The sequence below is a fragment of the Oryx dammah genome, unplaced genomic scaffold, assembly GCF_014754425.2.
Source record: "Oryx dammah isolate SB20612 unplaced genomic scaffold, SCBI_Odam_1.1 HiC_scaffold_7, whole genome shotgun sequence".
Lineage (NCBI taxonomy): Eukaryota > Metazoa > Chordata > Mammalia > Artiodactyla > Bovidae > Oryx > Oryx dammah.
In genome coordinates, this window is record NW_024070191.1 from 33,545,147 (window position 1) to 33,562,926 (window position 17,780).

Below are 17,780 nucleotides of genomic sequence, written 5' to 3' on the forward strand. Positions count from 1 at the left end.
CATGGATCAAACCTGGGCCTCCTGCACTGCAGGCGGATTCTTTGCCATCTGAACCACCATGGAAGCCCTAATTGGCTATACTCCAATATAAAATAAAAAGTTAAAAAAAAAAAAAGTGGTGCTGCTGGATGCCTGGTCCAAACCTTTTGGTGTTGAGGGAGATACTGAAAGCTGGGGCTTCTCTCCTGATTGGAACCTATTTTGCCAGGGCTGGGTTTTATGGTGTGTGTGTGTTCAGCCTTTCCTGCCCTTTTGTGTGGTGGATATTTTCTCAGTCACCCAGTATTGAGGAGGCACTCTGCTACTTCCTGCATTTCTCTCAGAGGCAATTGATGCATGCAAAGCTTGTATTTGATATATCTGTGGGAGGAAGATAAGACCAGCCAGTCACCAGGCTTATTTCATGTTCCTGGGTATATTTATTTTTGATTGGATTAACACTGCTAATTCTATTTGGTTGATTGCTTAAGTTTGTGATTTTCCTTTAAAATGTATTATACTTTGTTTTGGCGGGCAGTTAGGTTACCTATTGATTACCTAACCAGATGGAAAATGTCATGCTTGTAATGTCTTTGGCGAGGCTTCCTTGGTGGCTCAGTAGTAAAGAATCTGCTTGCAGTGCAGGAGACTCGGGTTTAATTCCTGGGTCAGGAAGATACCCTTGAGAAGGAAATAACAAACTGTTATAGTATTCTTGCCTGGGAAATCCCATGGACAGAGAAGCCTAGCGGGCTACAGTCTATGGGGTCATAAAGAATGAGACACGACTGAGCGACTAAACTACAATGTCTTTAGGATGAATGTCTCGAGTAACCCCGACTCTAGTTTCTGGGTTTCTAGGTTAGTTTCTCCTTAACATTAAAATTTGACCCTTCTGTGACCTTTACTGAATGGCATGAGTGTGTTCAGTGACATTTTTCTCCTCTGGTTGGTCAGACCTTGAATGTCTCCCAGCACTATATGAGCTGTGGGTTTTATTCCTCAGCTCCTCAGTTCTTTGCCCATGGTGTTGGACAGACCCTAAATTCACAAAGTGGTTCCTACCATCTAGTGTTCAGACCACTGAAGAAACTCCTCCTCTGAGTATGGGAAAAACCTGTGGCTTCCTTCCAACCAATAAGATACGGCCCAGTAGATGGAGGTACCTCTGAGGATCGTATTTTGTTAAAGGGCAAAGATTAGATTTTGTGCCTGTATCATTCTTTTACATAAAACGTGTTTTGCTAGACACTCTCTCACCCTCCGGACGATGTTTTAGAAGCAACCTGCCGTACTGTGTACTGGGCACATCTCCTGCTCCTGGGCCCCTTCCCATCAAGGTGATGAGGACCATTACAGCTCAGTCCCTGGAGTCTCACAGCTCGTATTACTGGAGCCCCAGCATTCTTCCCTTGCTTCCTTCTCTCAAATCTGTATTTAGCTTATATGTGAAGCATTGCAAAGTGGCTCTACTGTTTGAATATTTATGTATTTATAGACATGTTATTGTTTCATTGTATTTGGTGTAGCATGTAAGCCTACAGTCATGCCTGATTCATTTTGGCTAGATGAGTATGTTTTTTATACACATAAACAGTAAAATCTAGTATTAATACATAATAAAGTTATATTTCTTCAAAATATAGCTTTCATCTCTTGTTTTCAAAAGCCATTCTCTATGTTTATTGCCCTCATCCTGAATTTATTAAAAAATTTAAAATTATTGCTAGTTAGAACAAAAAATTTTGAAGGATATATGCTTTTTAAAAATGGATTGGGTGAGTCTTTTTTGATTTTAGTGAAAAATACTCTTTTATTTTATTTATTTCTGATTTACTTAATTACCTTTATTTACTTTATTTTAGGTGACTTATATCATTACCATTGATAACAAACCATACACTCTGCATCTCAGAAAACAGTAAGAAATGATTTTCCCTTAAAGCTTAGAACTTACTTTTTAAAAAAATGTTTTTGTACACTATTTAAATTTAAGCATGCAGCAAAATGTAGGCTGTTTAATTAGTTTTTCAGTTTTGGATTCATTAGTTCCTGAATATTAAGTCTACGAGAACTTTGAATTTTTATTTTCCAGCTTTTTATTTTCGAATAAATCTATGCATAAATAAGTAACCATTTAAATCCATGAACTCAAGAACTGCAAGTTATGTATCAAGTATATCCAGTATGCAATCAAACATGTGTATATCATGTGGTTATTGGCAGAAAATTGAACTAGTTGCATACTTTGTGTGGAGGTTTTAATTATATATGTATTTATTTTTAACAACTTTCTTTGGTAAGTTATGTGTATATACATATAATCATAAAACTCTCAAGTGTATAACTATATAAGTTTAATATAGTATCACACACAATTTTCAACCATAAATCAGTTTTAAAACATTTCGTTCTCCACATTAGACCTGTCATACCATTTCACATTTAATCTCTGTTATCAGCCACTACTCTGGAAAACAAGCAATCTGTTTTTTGTCTCAATCTGTGTTTTTCAACATTTTATATACTCAAATAGCCTCTTCTTTGCCTACGTCTTTGAAAATATGTATTTTTAACAACTGTATTTTGTCTGCCTGTATTTTTGTGGTTGAGTAAGGCCTGAGAAAATTTTCTTTACTTAATTCATGACGATTCTCATCTAACTCATGATCATTAAACTCATGTTGGTCTCTAGGGTCACTACCATTCCATTAAAAAATATTCTTTGGTAAGGTCATCAATGATCCTCATGTTTCTAAATGCCAGTTACTTTTTATTCTTCATTTTTCTTGATCAGTCAGTGGCATTTTGTATAGCTGAGCAGCGTCTCCTCCTTATAACAGTTTCTTCATTTGGCTTCCAGGACACAGCAGGTCTCTTGGTTTGTCTCTTATCAGTATACTCAGTCTTTCTCAGATTTTGTTTGGTTTGTTTTCTGATTTCACCTCATCTCTCTCATCTTAGGAGTACTCCATGGTGCTATTCTTAACCCCTCCTTTTTTCCCTAGCTATACTCAATCACTTGGTTCTTTCATCTGCTCCTATGGGTGTATTGATTACTCCCACACTTATATCTTTACTTTATTTCTCTTTAGTGAACACCACATTCATGTATTTGACTTCTTATTTGATAACCAAGAGTTTGCTCTGATTCTCATATTTAATGTGCCTAAAATATACTTCTGGTCATTTTTCAAAATTTGTCTTTTCCTCAGGGATTTTAGTAAATGGCATTTCTACTCTTTCAGTTTCTCAGAACAAAAATGTTAGAGTCACTCTTGACATCTTATGTTTTTCTTTTGTTTTCCTCCACATCCAGTGGATTACTAAATCCCATGTGATCTACATTCAAAATGCATTCAACAGAAATCAAACCAATATTTTAAAGTAATCACCAATCAATTAAAAAGAAATAATTATTTTTTAAAAATGCATTCAGCAATTGGACCTCCACCACTGCTACAATCCTAGTTCAAGCTACCATCATGTCTTTACTGGATAATAGCCTATCATCCAGCTATTGTAGCCTAGCTGATCACTTTGTTTGTGCTTATCGTCCTACAGTAGGTTCTCAACAGGACGTTCAGTCTGATTATATTAAAATGTTGGTCTGATCCTGCACACTTCCTGCTCAGAATCTCCCAGTGGTGGCTTCTCATCTCTGTGACACCATCTCTTACTATTGTCTCTTGTCTTGTCTCCATAATTCACCACAGGTACTTTGCCCTCTAGATGGTCTTCATAGATACAAAACCTATCTCTGCCTCAGGATATTTGCATTTCCTCCTAGATCTGTGCAGATCCAAGTGGCTTGTTTTTCAGGTCTTCAGTAATTAAATCACTTAGCCTTTCCTTGACATCCTGTCTACATTTGCAACCAAACTTCAGGCCTTATTTATTATCACCTAACATGGCTCAGACAGTAAAGCTTCTGTCTACAATGTGGGAGACTTAGGTTTGATCTCTAGGTCGGGAAGATTCCCTGAATAAGGAAATGGCAACCCACTCCAGTACTCTTGCCTAGAAAATCCCATGGACGGAGGAGCCTGGTGCAGGCTACTGTCTGTGGTGTCGCAAAGAGTCGGGCACAACTGAGTGACTTCACTTTTACTTTCACTTTCAACATACTAGCAGTATGTGTCTCTCATTGTGAGGAAGACCGTGGTTTTGTCTTTTCTATATTGCTGTACCCCGGTGCCTTGAATTGAATCTGTCAGATTGTTGGCACTCAGCAAATATTGTTGAATGAAGACATTTGTAGGCACACACACAAATATCTGATATGGAGGATTCAAAGTCTATTCTGGTGTTAAGAATGCCCAAACTCTCTGAGATGCCAGGTCAGTGAATTTACACTGTGATGGCATGCTAAAATTACTCTAATTAAAGAATACACTTATATGAATCCTATATATTTTACTCATATTTTTATTATTTTAATGTTTATGTTCATAGTAAATTCATGACTCAACCACTTTTAGTTTTTGTTTTCCTTAGCTCATTTGTATCCCAGAACTTTTTGGTTTATACATATAAGGAAACTGGATCTTTCCATTCTGAGTCTTCATATTTTAAGGTAAGACCCTGATGTTGTAGACATTCATTACCACACATTTCTTTATCAAAGTGGGCTTACTGTTACCATTGGGATAAGCTTGTTCCAACTTGGCAGTTTCATACAAATATTTTATTTCATATTCCATGTATGATAGGGATGAAATCCAGATCCAGAGAACACGTCTGGGCACCTCATTGGTAATAAATAAAGAAATGTGTCAAATACTTATTTTCCTTGAAAACCACTTTTATTTTTTATTTTTAAATATGATTTTATTTATTTTAATTAGAGGCTAATTACTTTACAATATTATATTGGTTTTGACATACATCAACAGGAATCCACCACAGGTTTATACATGTTCCCCATCCTGAACCCCCCTCCCATGTCCCTCCCCATACCATCCCTCTGGGTCATCCCAGTGCACCAGCCACAAGCATCCTGTATCATGCATTGAACCTGGTCTGGTGATTTGTTTCACATATGATATTATGCATGTTTCAATGCCATTCTCCCAAATCATCCCACCCTCGCCCTCTCCCACAGAGTTCAAAAGACTGTTCTATAAATCTGTGTCTCTTTTGCTGTCTCACATACAGGGTTATCGTTACCATCTTTCTAAATTCCATATATATGCATTAGTATACTGCACTGGTGTTTTTCTTTCTGGCTTACTTCACTCTGTGTAGTCGGCTCCAGTTTCATCCACCTCGTTAGAACTGATTCAAATGTATTCTTTTTAATGGCTGAGTAATACTCCATTGTGTATATGTACCACAGCTTTCTTAGCCATTCATCTGCTGATGGACATCTAGGTTGTTTCCATGTCCTGGCTATTATAAACAGTATTGAGATGAACATTGGGCTACAAGTGTCTCTTTCAATTCTGGTTTCCTTGGTGTGTATGCCCAGCAGTGGGATTTCTGGGTCGTATGGCAATTCTATTTCCAGTTTTTTAAGGAATCTCCACACTGTTCTCCATAGTAGCTGTACTAGTTTGCATTCCCACCAACAGTGTAAGAGGGTTCCCTTTTCTCCACACCCTCTTCAACATTTATTGCTTGTAGACTTTTGGATAGCAGCCATTCTGACTGGCGTGAAATGGTACCTCATTGTGGTTTTGATTTGCATTTCTCTGATAATGAGTGATGTTGAGCATCTTTTCATGTGTTTGTTAGCCATCTGTATGTCTTTGGAGAAATGTCTGTTTAGTTCTTTGGCCCATTTTTTGATTGGGTCGTTTATTTTTCTGGAATTGAGCTGCAGGAGTTGCTTGTATACTTTTGAGATTCATTCTTTGTCAGTTGCTTCATTTGCTATTAATTTCTCCCATTCTGAAAGCTATCTTTTCACCTTGCTTATAGTTTCCTTTGTGGTGCAAAAGCTTTTAATTTTAAGTAGGTCCCATTTGTTTATTTTTGCTTTGATTTCCAATATTCTGGGAGCTGGGTCATAGAGGATCCTGCTGTGATTTATGTCGGAGAGTGTTTTGCCTATGTACTCCTCTAAGAGTTTTATAGTTTCTGATCTTACATTTAGATCTTTAATCCATTTTGAGTTTATTTTTGTGTATGGTGTTAGAAAGTGTTATAGTTTCATTCTTTTACAAGTGGTTGACCAGTTTTCCCAGCACCACTTGTTAAAGAGATTGTCTTTACTCCATTGTATATTCTTGCCACTTTTGCCCAAGATAAGGGGTCCATAGGTGCCTGGGTTTATCTTTGGGCTTTCTATTTTGTTCCATTGATCTATATTTCTGTCTTTGTGCTGGTACCATACTGTCTTGATGACTGTGGCTTTGTAGTAGAGCCTGAAGTCAGGCAGGTTGATTCCTCCAGTTCCATTCTTCTTTCTCAAGATTGCTTTGGATATTTGAGGTTTTTTGTATTTCCATACAAATTGTGAAATCATTTGTTCTAGCTCTGTGAAAAATACCAAAACTGCCATATGACCCAGAAATTACACTGCTGGGCATACACACCGAGGAAACTAGAATTGAAAGTGACACTTGTAACTCAGTGTTCATCACAGCACTGTTTATAATAGCCAGGACATGGAAGCAACCTAGATGTCCATCAGTAGACGAATGGCTAAGAAAGCTGTGGTACATATACAGAATGGAGCTTGATAAGGATTGCATTGAATCTATAGATTGCTTTCGGTAGTATACTCATTTTCACTATATTGATTCTTCCAATCCATGAACATGGTATATTCTTCCATCTATTAGTGTCCTCTTTGATTTCTTTCACTAGTGTTTTATAGCTTTCTGTATATAGGTCTTTTGTTTCTTTAGGTAGATATATTCCGAAGTATTTTATTCTTTTTCTTGCAATGGTGAATGGAATTGTTTCCTTAATTTCTCTTTCTATTTTCTCATTATTAGTGTATAGGAATGCAAGGGATTTCTGTGTGTCAATTTTATGCCCTGCAACTTTACTATATTCATTGATTAGCTCTAGTAATTTTCTTATGGAGTCTTTAGGGTTTTCCATGTAGAGGATCATGTTATCTGCAAACAGTGAGAGTTTTACTTCTTCTTTTCCAATTTGGATTCCTTTTATTTCTTTTTCTTTTCTGATTGCTGTGACCAAAACTTTCAAAACTATGTTGAATAGTAGTGGTGAAAGTGGGTACCCTTGTCTTGTTCCTGACTTTAGGGGAAATGCTTTCAGTTTTTCACCATTGAGGATAATGTTTGCTGTGGGTTTGTCATATATAACTTTTTTTATGTTGAGGTATGTTCCTTCTACTCCTGCTTTCTGAAGAGTTTTTATCATAAGTGGATGTTGAATTTTGTCACAGGTTTTCTCTGCGTCTATTGAGATAATCATATGGCTTTTATTTTTCAATTTGTTAATGTGGTGTATTACATTGATTGATTTGTGGATATTGAAGAATCCTTGCATCCCTGGGATAAAGCCCAGTTGGTCATGATGTATGACCTTTTTAATGTGTTGTTGGATTCTGATTGCTAGAATTTTGTTAAGGATTTTTGCATCTATGTTCATCAGTGATATTGGCTTGTAATTTTCTTTTTTTGTGACATCTTTGTCAGGTTTTGGTATTAGGGTTATGACGGTCTCATACAATGAGTTTGGAAGTTTACCTTCCCCTGCAATTTTGTGGAAGAGTTTGAGTTGAAAACCACTTTTAATAAATCTTTATGATGCACAAACTTATTACTTTGAACTGTTTTAATGTTTTGAATATTTATAACATTTGCCAATACATTTAATGCATAAATAATTTATTTATTGGCCTCACTGTACTGTTTTTCAGATGCATTGTCATTATCAAGGATACATTGTAGGTTTCCCAAATTCAGTTGTGACACTCAGCATCTGTTCTGGACTCAGGTAACAGAATCTTGGGGCTTCCCCATAACTCAGTGGGTAAAGAATCTTCCTGCAATGCAAGAGACACAGGAGAGGTGGGTTCGATCCCTAGGTCAGGAAGATCCCCTGGAAGAGGGCATGGAAACCCACTCTAGTATTCTTGCTGGAAAAAATCCAATGGACAGAGGAGTCTGGCGGGTTACAGCCCATCCCTGTTGGCTCAAAAAGTAAAGAATCTGCCTGCAGTGCAGGAGACCCACGTTCAGTCCCTGGGTTGGGAAGATTCCCTGGAAAAGGGAATGGCAATCCACTCTAGTATTCTTGCCTGGAGAATTCCATGGACAAAGGAATCTGGTGAGCTACAATCCATGGGGTCACAAAGAGTCAGACATGACTGAGCGAGTAACACACAACAGAATCTTTGAGGTTATTTATACATGAAAAGTTAGGATATACTTTAAAACAAAATTTAGTGGCTGCAAAACACAAATCTGGGATATTTAAGAAGAATTCCAATCGGAACGTTTTCTTCATAATTGAATTAATATTAATTTAATATTAATAAATGGGCCTTTGCAGTAACCATTGATGTGAAATCACTCAAGGGAATCCTAACTGAAGATATGTTCAAGATATTGAGGAGAAAGAGGCAGATGCATTAAAGAAAAAATTCAAACACACCCACCCCCCAAATCCTTTAGAACATCTTCCTGGGTGTTATTGTTGTACTTTGTATCAGCTATCTGGAATAGTTATGGAAAATTACATTAAATAGTTACTTAACTAAGCACAAGCTATATATTCTCAGTGTAGGTGTGCTTTGTATCAGATGTAAGATGACTAGCTGAGACGGTACCTCAGATGTAAAAGGCCAGGGGTGATGATTTTCATTATTGATGTGGCAGGAAGAAGGTGGTCAGTTTATCAGAAAAAGAAACAGGCCCAGAGAAGAGCAAAAAGATTCTTCCCACCTTCCCTTTGCTTTTCGTCTCCTGATGTCCAGAATTTGTTGACTCAGAAACTTGACATTTTCTGAATGTGGTTTTCCTACCTATCAGCCTTTTTAGACCTCCACCCTATATATCCACTGTCCCTCTGTAAGAACAGGAACTTTTATTCTTGGAATTCTCAACAAATGCCTTGGTTTCCAGCAAATCATTTCAATTCAGTCGCTCAGTCGTGTCCAACTCTTTACAACCCCATGCATGGCCTTAATACACCTTGAATGAATGTGACTACTATATGGGAAAAAAAAATACTTCTCAGTTTATTTAGTTCTTTAATACATGAGAAAAATTGAGGCAGATGTGGTTACTCAGTTAGTAGTGGTAGCTGAAAAAAAAGTAGGAAAAGAGAGTGACTTTAAAACATGTTCCTCACTATGGTTGCTCATTTCCTATGGCATTTTGAATTATAAATCTGATGGAATCATTTGCAGGATGATGGGACTATTTGCAGTATTTTTATGTCATTGTTTTCTAAATATTCAGGGGATTCCTTCAGTTTGAAAATATCAGCTATAGCATTGAGCCTTTGGAATCTTCAGCAAGATTTGAGCACATAATTTATCAAGTGAAAAATGACCATCCAGATAAACCAATGTTTGCAGAAAATTACAGCAATATTTGGCAGAAAGATCAGTCTTATACAATCCATTTAAGCTCACAGGTAACTGAGACAATTCTGATGTCATGACAAGCTGCTGAGTAGCAATATAACATTTGGTATCTTTTTTCTACATGGGTATATAAAACACCCATATTTCATCTAAAATACATGGAAATATGCAATAATGCATTTCAAGCTTATTGTTGTATGTTGTCTTATGTAATATTTATTGTTTTTCACTTTTATTCAAGCAAAAGTGCTTATTATTGAATAAAATTAGGAATATAGAAACACTAGTTACCACTGCCCTGGTAAAATTGCTTTCAATATTTTGATATATAGGTTTACATACTACTGGGACATGTCTTTCTAAAATACTGTATCATTTGTATATTATTAAGCTTTTAATTTGTAGGCTGAATATAGAATTCTTAGTTGACAGGTGTTTTTCTTTCATCACTTTGGATATACCAGTTCACTATCTTTTGGACTCTATGGTCTCTGATGAAGAATCAGATGTTAGTCATCTTATTGAGGATTCCTTGTGCACGATGTATCCCTTCTTTGTTGATTCTTTCAAGAGTCTCTGTCTTTGCCTTATGACAGTTTTCTTATGTTGTGTCTTTGACTGGATCCTTTTAAGTTTATCCTACTTGGAGTTCATTAAGCTTCTTGGATGTTTAAATTTATTTTTTCATGAGATTTAAGAACATTTTGGTCATTAGTTATTTGAAGCTCCTTTTTGCCCTTTTATCTATCTCCTCCCTATTACCTCCATTGTATACATGTTGGTCTGCTTGAAAATGCCCCACAGGAAAAGAACAGGTTCTGTTCATTCTGAAATCCATTCTGATTTCTTTCTCTCCCTCAGACTGTATAATCTCAATTGACTTTACAGAGGTACAAAAAGGGAAATCTTCGTGGTGACAAAATAGCTTTGTATCTTGATTGGAGTTGTGGTTATATAAACACACACATGAGAAAATGATGTAGAGCTATACACATACACATTGTACCAGGTGAATACCCTAGTTTTGAAAATGTACTGTAAGTTTGTAGGATGTAACCACCGGGTAAGGTCCGTCTAGTCAAGGCTATGGTTTTTCCAGTAGTTATGTATGGATGGTGAGAGTTGGACTGTGAAGAAAGCTGAGCACTGAAGAATTGATGCTTTTGAACTGTGGTGTTGCAGAAGACTCTTGAGAGTCCCTTGGACTGCAAGGAGATCCAGCCAGTCCATTCTGAAGGAGATCAACCCTGGGATTTCTTTGGAGGGTTGGAGGGAATGATGCTAAAGTGAAGAGTTGACTCATTCGAAAAGGCTCTGATGCTGGGAGGGATTGGGGGCAGGAGGAGAAGGGGACGACAGAGGATGAGATGGCTGGATGGCATCACTGACTTGATGGACGTGAGTCTGAGTTAACTCCGGGAGTTGGTGATGGACAGGGAGGCCTGGCGTGCTGCGATTCATGGGGTCGCAAAGAGTTGGACACGACTGAGCAACTGAACTGAACTGAACCACCGGGGAGAATTACAAGAGATCTGTGATCTATTTTGGCAATATTCTATGATTCAATACATATTTTTTAAAAACTGAACAAAACATTTTAAAGAAGAGAATAAAAGTAACCCATTGAAATGAATGGATTTTAAAGTTCAATTACTGAAAATGACATGTGACGTTATGATGAATGGTACTATAAGTTCATTTTAAAACACAGATATTAAAGGTACAGTTTTGTTATTTTGAAAATAAGAATATAAATTTGAAATGGCAAATGGGGAAAAAACGCTGTTATTAAAATATGAAATCTGCTGTGTAGAAACATACTGAAAATTGATTATGGTGTGTACTTAATTTGTAATTATGTTCAACCAGGCTGCAATTCAGAATCCATGGTTGTCAACAGTGGCTTACATTTTTATACAGGCACAGTAAGAACAACCAAAATACAAAATATTTTTGAAGTTAATTTTGAACACCAAGAAAAGAAATCAGCATCTCAGTATATACACATTTAAGATGCATGCATAGTTTACTTCCCTGTGAAAATGTAAACCTAGGCTCTACCAGTTGAATCCAGTTTCTTTGTTTGCTTGTTTATTTATAGTAAGCTATGCTATTTTGTTGGGCTTCCCTGGTGGCTCAGTGGTAAAAACTTCACCTGCCAATGCAGGAGACACGAGTTCAATCCCTGGGTCAGGGAGATCCCCTGGAGAAGGAAACGGCAACCCATTCCAGTATTCTTGCCTGGAAAATTCCATGGACAGAGAAGACTGGTGGCTGTAGTCCATGGGGTCACAGGGTCAGACCTGACTTAGTGACTAAACAACAGCAACAACAAAAAGCTGGTTTATGACAGATGCCATCTGTGTTCCCTCCTTACACTTAGATTTAGTTACCAGTGCACTTGGGTCAAGGAAGAAATTGTAGGTCCTTTAAAATATCCATGTGTGAAATGGTATTTCAGCATGTTAGACATACAGCTCTTGTAAAAATTACCATTAGAGTACTAAATGATGTAATAAATTGATGATTTATAGCTGACTAACTTGACACAATCAAGGTTCATTACACTGTATCAAATGGGATACAAAGCCTATGCTCTGAAGCTATGGAATTATTCACTTTCTCTTATTCAGTATTAATAGTGAATACCTAGACTTCTACCTTACTCTAGGAGGCTCACTGGGACTCCTTTAAACTTGGAATTTGTTTTCAAGTTAATTTTCCGATTTGCAATTAATTTTTATAGTTAAGACCTCATGAGGGTTTTATGAGGTAACTTGCCTCCTTTACATGCCACTGTCTGTGTTTAATAAATTCAAAACATATTAACATTTGATAAATTCTTTTTTCAGGAAAAAACTTTTTCAGAACTATTGCCCCAATATCTAGAAATGCACATTATAGTGGAAAAAGCTTTGGTAAGTCAAACTTTCCCCTCCTTCCATTGCTCTCTCTCTTCTTTCCCATTTTTTCCCCTTTCTTAAAGTTTAATGTTTTATTGCTATCACCTAGAGAACATCAGCAAAAATGTTTAATCATTTCTGAGTATTAAATGTATCAATTTATGGAAATTTTTTATATTGTTAGCTCTCTTACAAAGGGTTTCAAAATTAATATTTCTAATGATCAAGGAAAGGTAGCTGCACTTTTTTTTGCTAAATGTTTATAGAAAAATTAAAATATGGAACTGCCAATTTGGACCAATTTATCTTTCAGAGTCCAGACATTTTTTATTTTATTTTTAATTAATTCATTTTTCATTGAAGTATAATTGATTTACAATGTTGTGCCAATATCTGCTGTACAGTAAAGTGAATCAGTTATATACATATAAACATTCCTTTTTAGTATTCTTTTCCATTATGGTTTATCACAGGACATTGAATACAGTTCCCTGTGCTATAAAGTGGAACCTTGTGTTATTTGCCTTCTCTCTTTAAACATTATGAAAAGCTTCCTTAAAGACATAATGCATGTAGTTTTCTGATTATTTCCAAGTAAAAAGGTTTAATTTTAGGTGTGACTTGGATATGGTTAAGAAGTTCCCCCATGGCTTACTGGTAAAGAATCCACCTGCAATGCAGGAGGCGTGGATTGGATCCTTGAGTCAGGAAGATCCCCTGGAGAAGGAAATGGCAGCCCACTCCAGAATTCTTGGCTGGAAAATCCCGTGGACAGAGGAACCTGGAGGGCTACAGTCCATAGGGTCACAGAAGAGTCAGACAGGACTGAGTGACTGAACATCAAACAACAACAAATGTATGTTATTAGGATCCCAAACTAGCCTAGGACGCACGATATTATCTACCCGCCCTCTCATCCCCAGATCAGGCCGGGGTCTCTGACCACACTTCCTAACTGCCTTGTCCTCTCCTTAACTTGCTGTACCCTCTCCAGTCACAGTGTTTTCTTTGAACTGTGATAGATATTTGCCAGCTGACCAATTGACTTAATATTTTTTCCAATTTTGGGGGGAATAATTGATAAATATGATTGTATATGGCTAAATTGTAATGTGAAGATTTGATGACCATGTATGTCGCAGATTGTTTACCTAGACCAAGATAATTAACGCATTCACTGCCTCACAGCATTAACACTATTTTCCGTGTGTGTGTGTGTGGTAAGAACACTTAAGAGAACTCATCAACTTTCAAGTGTACAATACCATATCATTAACTATAGTCACCGTCCTGCACATTAGATACTCAGAACCTATAACTGAAAAGTTTGTACCCTTTGACTTACATTTCTCCATTACTTCCTCTGGCAACCAAAATTCTATTCTTTGTTTCTATGGAATTGGACTGGTTTTTGTTTGTTTGTTTGTTTTAGATTCTACATGTTAGTGATACCATAACACAACACAGTTTCTGTCTTTCTTGGGTTGGCACACTTAGCACAATGCCCTCCAGGTTTATCATGTTGTTGCAAATGAGAGAATTTCCTCCTTTTTGTGACTGAATACTATGCCATTGTACATGTACTGTACTAAGTCGCTTTAGTTGTGTCCGACTCTTTGCAACCCTATGGATTTTAGCCCACCAGGTTCCTCTGTCCATCGGATTCTCCAGGTAAGAACACTGGAGTGGATTTCCAGGCCTTCCTCCCATCGTACATGCTGCTGCTGCTGTTGCTAAGTCACTTCAGTCGTGTCTGACTCTGTGCGATCCCACAGATGGCAGCCCACCAGGCTCCACCATCCCTGGGATTCTCCAGGCAAGAGTACTGGAGTAGGTTGCCATTGCCCTCTCTGCCCATTGTACTTATATACCACTTTTTACTGTTCTTTCATCTGTTGATGACACTTAATGTTGTTTTCATATCTAGGCTATTGTGAATAATGTTTCAAACATGGGAATACAGATATTTCTGTGAGACACTGATTTCACTTTCTTTGGCTCTACACTGACAAGTGGAATTGTCATTCATATGGCAGTTCTTTTTTTAATTTTTAGGGAACTGTTATATTGTTTTCCATAATGCTGTTTTCCAGTCCCACATAGTACAAGGGTTTCCTTTTCTCAACATGTTCACCAGCATTTGCCAGTTCAGTTCAGTTGCTCAGTCGTGTCCAACTCTTTGCAACCCCATGGACTGCAGCAAACCAGGCTTACCTGTTCATCACCAACTCCCAAAGCTTGCTCAAACTCATGTCCATTGAGTTGGTGATGCCATCCAATCATCTCATCCTCTGTCATCCCCTTCTCCTCCTGTCTTCAATCTTTCCCAGCATCAGGGTCTTTTCCAATGAGTCAGTTCGTCACATCAGGTGGCCAAAATGCTGGAGCTTCAGCTTCAGTATCAGTCCTTCCAATGCATATTCAGGACTGATTTCCTTTAGGAATGACTGGTTGGATTTCCTTGCAGTCCGAGGGACTCTCAAGAGTCTTTAACACCACAGTTCTAAACATCAATTCTTCAGTGTTCAGCATTCTTTATAGTCCAACTCTCATATCCATATATGACTACTGGAAAAACCATAGCTTTGACTAGATGGACCTTTGTTGGCAAAGTAATGTCAGCTTTCTATTATGCAGACTAAGTTGGTCAAAACTTTTCTTCCAAGGAGCAAGCATCTTTTAAGTTCATGGCTGCTGTCACCATTTGCCATGATTTTGGAAAGAAAATAAAGTCTGTCACTGTTTCCATTGTTTCCTCATCTATTTGCCATGAAGTGATGGGACTGGTTAGTTTTTTTAATGTTGAGTTTTAAGCCAACTTTTCCACTCTCCTCTTTCACTTTCATCAAGAAGCTCTTTAGTTCCTCTTCGGTTTCTGCCATAAGGATGGTATCATCTGCATATCTGAGGTTATTGATATTTCTCCCGGAAATCTTGATTCCATCTTGTGCTTCATCCAACTCAGCATTTCACATGATGTGCTCTGCATTTAATTTAAATAAGCAGGGTGACAATATATAGCCTTGACGTACTCCTTTCTGGATTTGAAAAAAGTCTGTTGTTCCATGTCTGGTTCTAATTTTTCCTTCTTGACTTGCATACAGATTTCTTAGGCATATATATGTAAGCTGTTGTTTTTTTCTTTTTCTTTCTTTCTTTCTTTTTTTTTTTTTTTTTTTGATGACAGCCATCTGACCAGTGTGAGGTGAAATCTCACTGTGGATTTTGTTTCCATTTCCCTGATGGTTAGTAAAGTTGAAAACCTTTTGTGTACTTGTTGGTCACTTGCATTTCTTTTTTGGAAAAATATCCATTTGGTAAACATAGTGTATTTTGAGTATCTAGATAAAAGTGAAACTATTATGTCATTGCTGCTGCTGCCGCGAAGTTGCTTCAGTCGTGTCCGAATCTGTGTGACCCCATAGATGGCAGCCCACCAGGCTCCCCCATCCCTGGGATTCTCCAGGCAAGAACACTGACATTAGGTTAATGTAAATTACTTTTAGAGGATATTGATAATTTTCAGAAGTGACTGTAGCAGTTTGTTCTTCCATCTTCTCATAAGTGATTGGTATTGATAGTCTTTTTCAACTTTAAATGGAGTATAATCTATGAAAATATTGAATCACCATGGTGTACACCTGAAACTAATATAATATTGTAAATTGACTATAGTTTTAAAAAATATTTTTTTATCAGTTTCAGAGAAAAAAAATATTTTCTTTCTTTTCACCTTTACCCTATTTCATTTTGTTCTTTATCAAAATTTTTTGAATCATTCATGCCACATAATTTTCACTTTACATCATTAAGATTTCTGTCTTCCTAAATATTTATTTGAGAATTTTGATTATTTTTAATATTTATTTACTCTTCTTTAATTGCTAAGCATACAATGGGAAATGCTGTGGCTGATTTCTTGTTTTAGAAAATATCTACTTCAAGAAATCCCTTTATAATACAGACAGATCTGTGAAGTTATTTTAGTACTGCTCGATGATTTCAATTGTTTCTGCTGGACAGTGTCTTTAAAATATATAACAAGTGAGAATCTATTTTGAATGCCTAAGTATGATTTTTTTTATTGTTGTTTGTTTTCATTATGGTAAATATTATTATCTTTATGTTAGTATACTTTAATTCATCTCATAAATCCTATGGTTTTCCTGCTTGCTATCATCAAGAGATATTCATCATACAAGAACAACTGCTGTCACATTTTTAAGAGAGTCAAAAAAAATTTCTTTTTCAGTATGATTATATGGGATCAGAAATGATGGCTGTAACACAGAAAATTATCCAGATTATTGGCCTTGTCAATGCAGTAAGTTTTACCATTTTTGCATGTATAAATTTATGAAAAGTCATTGAAAATCTTTTCATTATATCATAGCAAATTAATGACTTCAAGTCCTTTATTTGGGTTAATATCCAAAGTAATCAAGTAAACTTTATTTTTTTTAATGTACTGTTTCTATGTGATGATTTATTTTATTTGAATATATACAATATAAATCTTATTTTTAGATGTTTAGTCCGTTCAAATTGACTGTGATATTATCCTCCTTGGAATTGTGGTCAGATAAAAACAAAATTTCCACCATTGGAGATGCTGATGATTTATTACAAAGATTTTTGACATGGAAACAGGACTATCTTATTCTTCGGCCCCACGATGTAACATTCTTACTTATGTAAGCACAATATTCTGCATTTATAAAGAGATATACATAAATAATTTCATTAATTTTAGAATATTATAAAACATTTATTATAAATAATATTATAAAACATTTATAATGTTTTTCAGTTTTCTATAGGCCCCTTTGAAAATGTTAAGTAAAATATAGCTGTTGCCATTGAGGTGATAGTGTAGTAGGAAACATGATAAAAATAAAAACAATCTGAATCACTTATATGACCAAAATATTTTGGAATATAATTTATATGAAAAAAATCTGTTTTTCATGAGCTTTTATAATATCAGCTATATGACAGAATATATACAAACCCCAACTTATTAATGGTGTAAAACTGATACTATTCAGTTAATAAATATTACCTACGATTTGTAAATGCATTTCATGTCTACTGTTCGATAAAGAAACATTTAGGTTTTTGGTAATATGGTTAGGGCTTCCCTGGTGGCTCAGATGATAAGAATCTGCCTGCAATGTGGGAAACTCAGGTTTGATCCCTGAGTTGGGAAGATCTTTGGAGAAGGGGATGGCTGCCCACTCCAGTATTCTTGTGGAGAATTCCATGGACGGAGGAGCCTGGCGGGCTACAGCCTATGGGGTCACAAAGAGGACATGACTGAAGAAATGCCTGTCTATAATTTTTAAAACTGCTTATATTTAGATGGCAAGAAATAAAAATAAATA

The 17,780-nt window shown here is 36.4% G+C and overlaps 1 protein-coding gene across 1 annotated transcript in view; it reads left to right on the forward strand.

Moving 5' to 3' along the window:
* Positions 1-1,748: 1,748 nt before the first annotated feature.
* The window catches only part of LOC120865697 (disintegrin and metalloproteinase domain-containing protein 18-like), a 111,611-nt gene continuing 95,579 nt past the window's right edge, over positions 1,749-17,780 (forward strand). Inside the window, exons 1-8 of the mRNA XM_040243015.1 lie at positions 1,749-1,757; positions 1,845-1,900; positions 4,477-4,555; positions 7,820-7,896; positions 9,366-9,543; positions 12,346-12,411; positions 16,649-16,720; positions 16,924-17,090. Of these exons, the coding sequence (XP_040098949.1) occupies positions 1,749-1,757; positions 1,845-1,900; positions 4,477-4,555; positions 7,820-7,896; positions 9,366-9,543; positions 12,346-12,411; positions 16,649-16,720; positions 16,924-17,090 (704 nt within the window). The remainder of the gene's footprint in view (positions 1,758-1,844; positions 1,901-4,476; positions 4,556-7,819; positions 7,897-9,365; positions 9,544-12,345; positions 12,412-16,648; positions 16,721-16,923; positions 17,091-17,780) is intronic.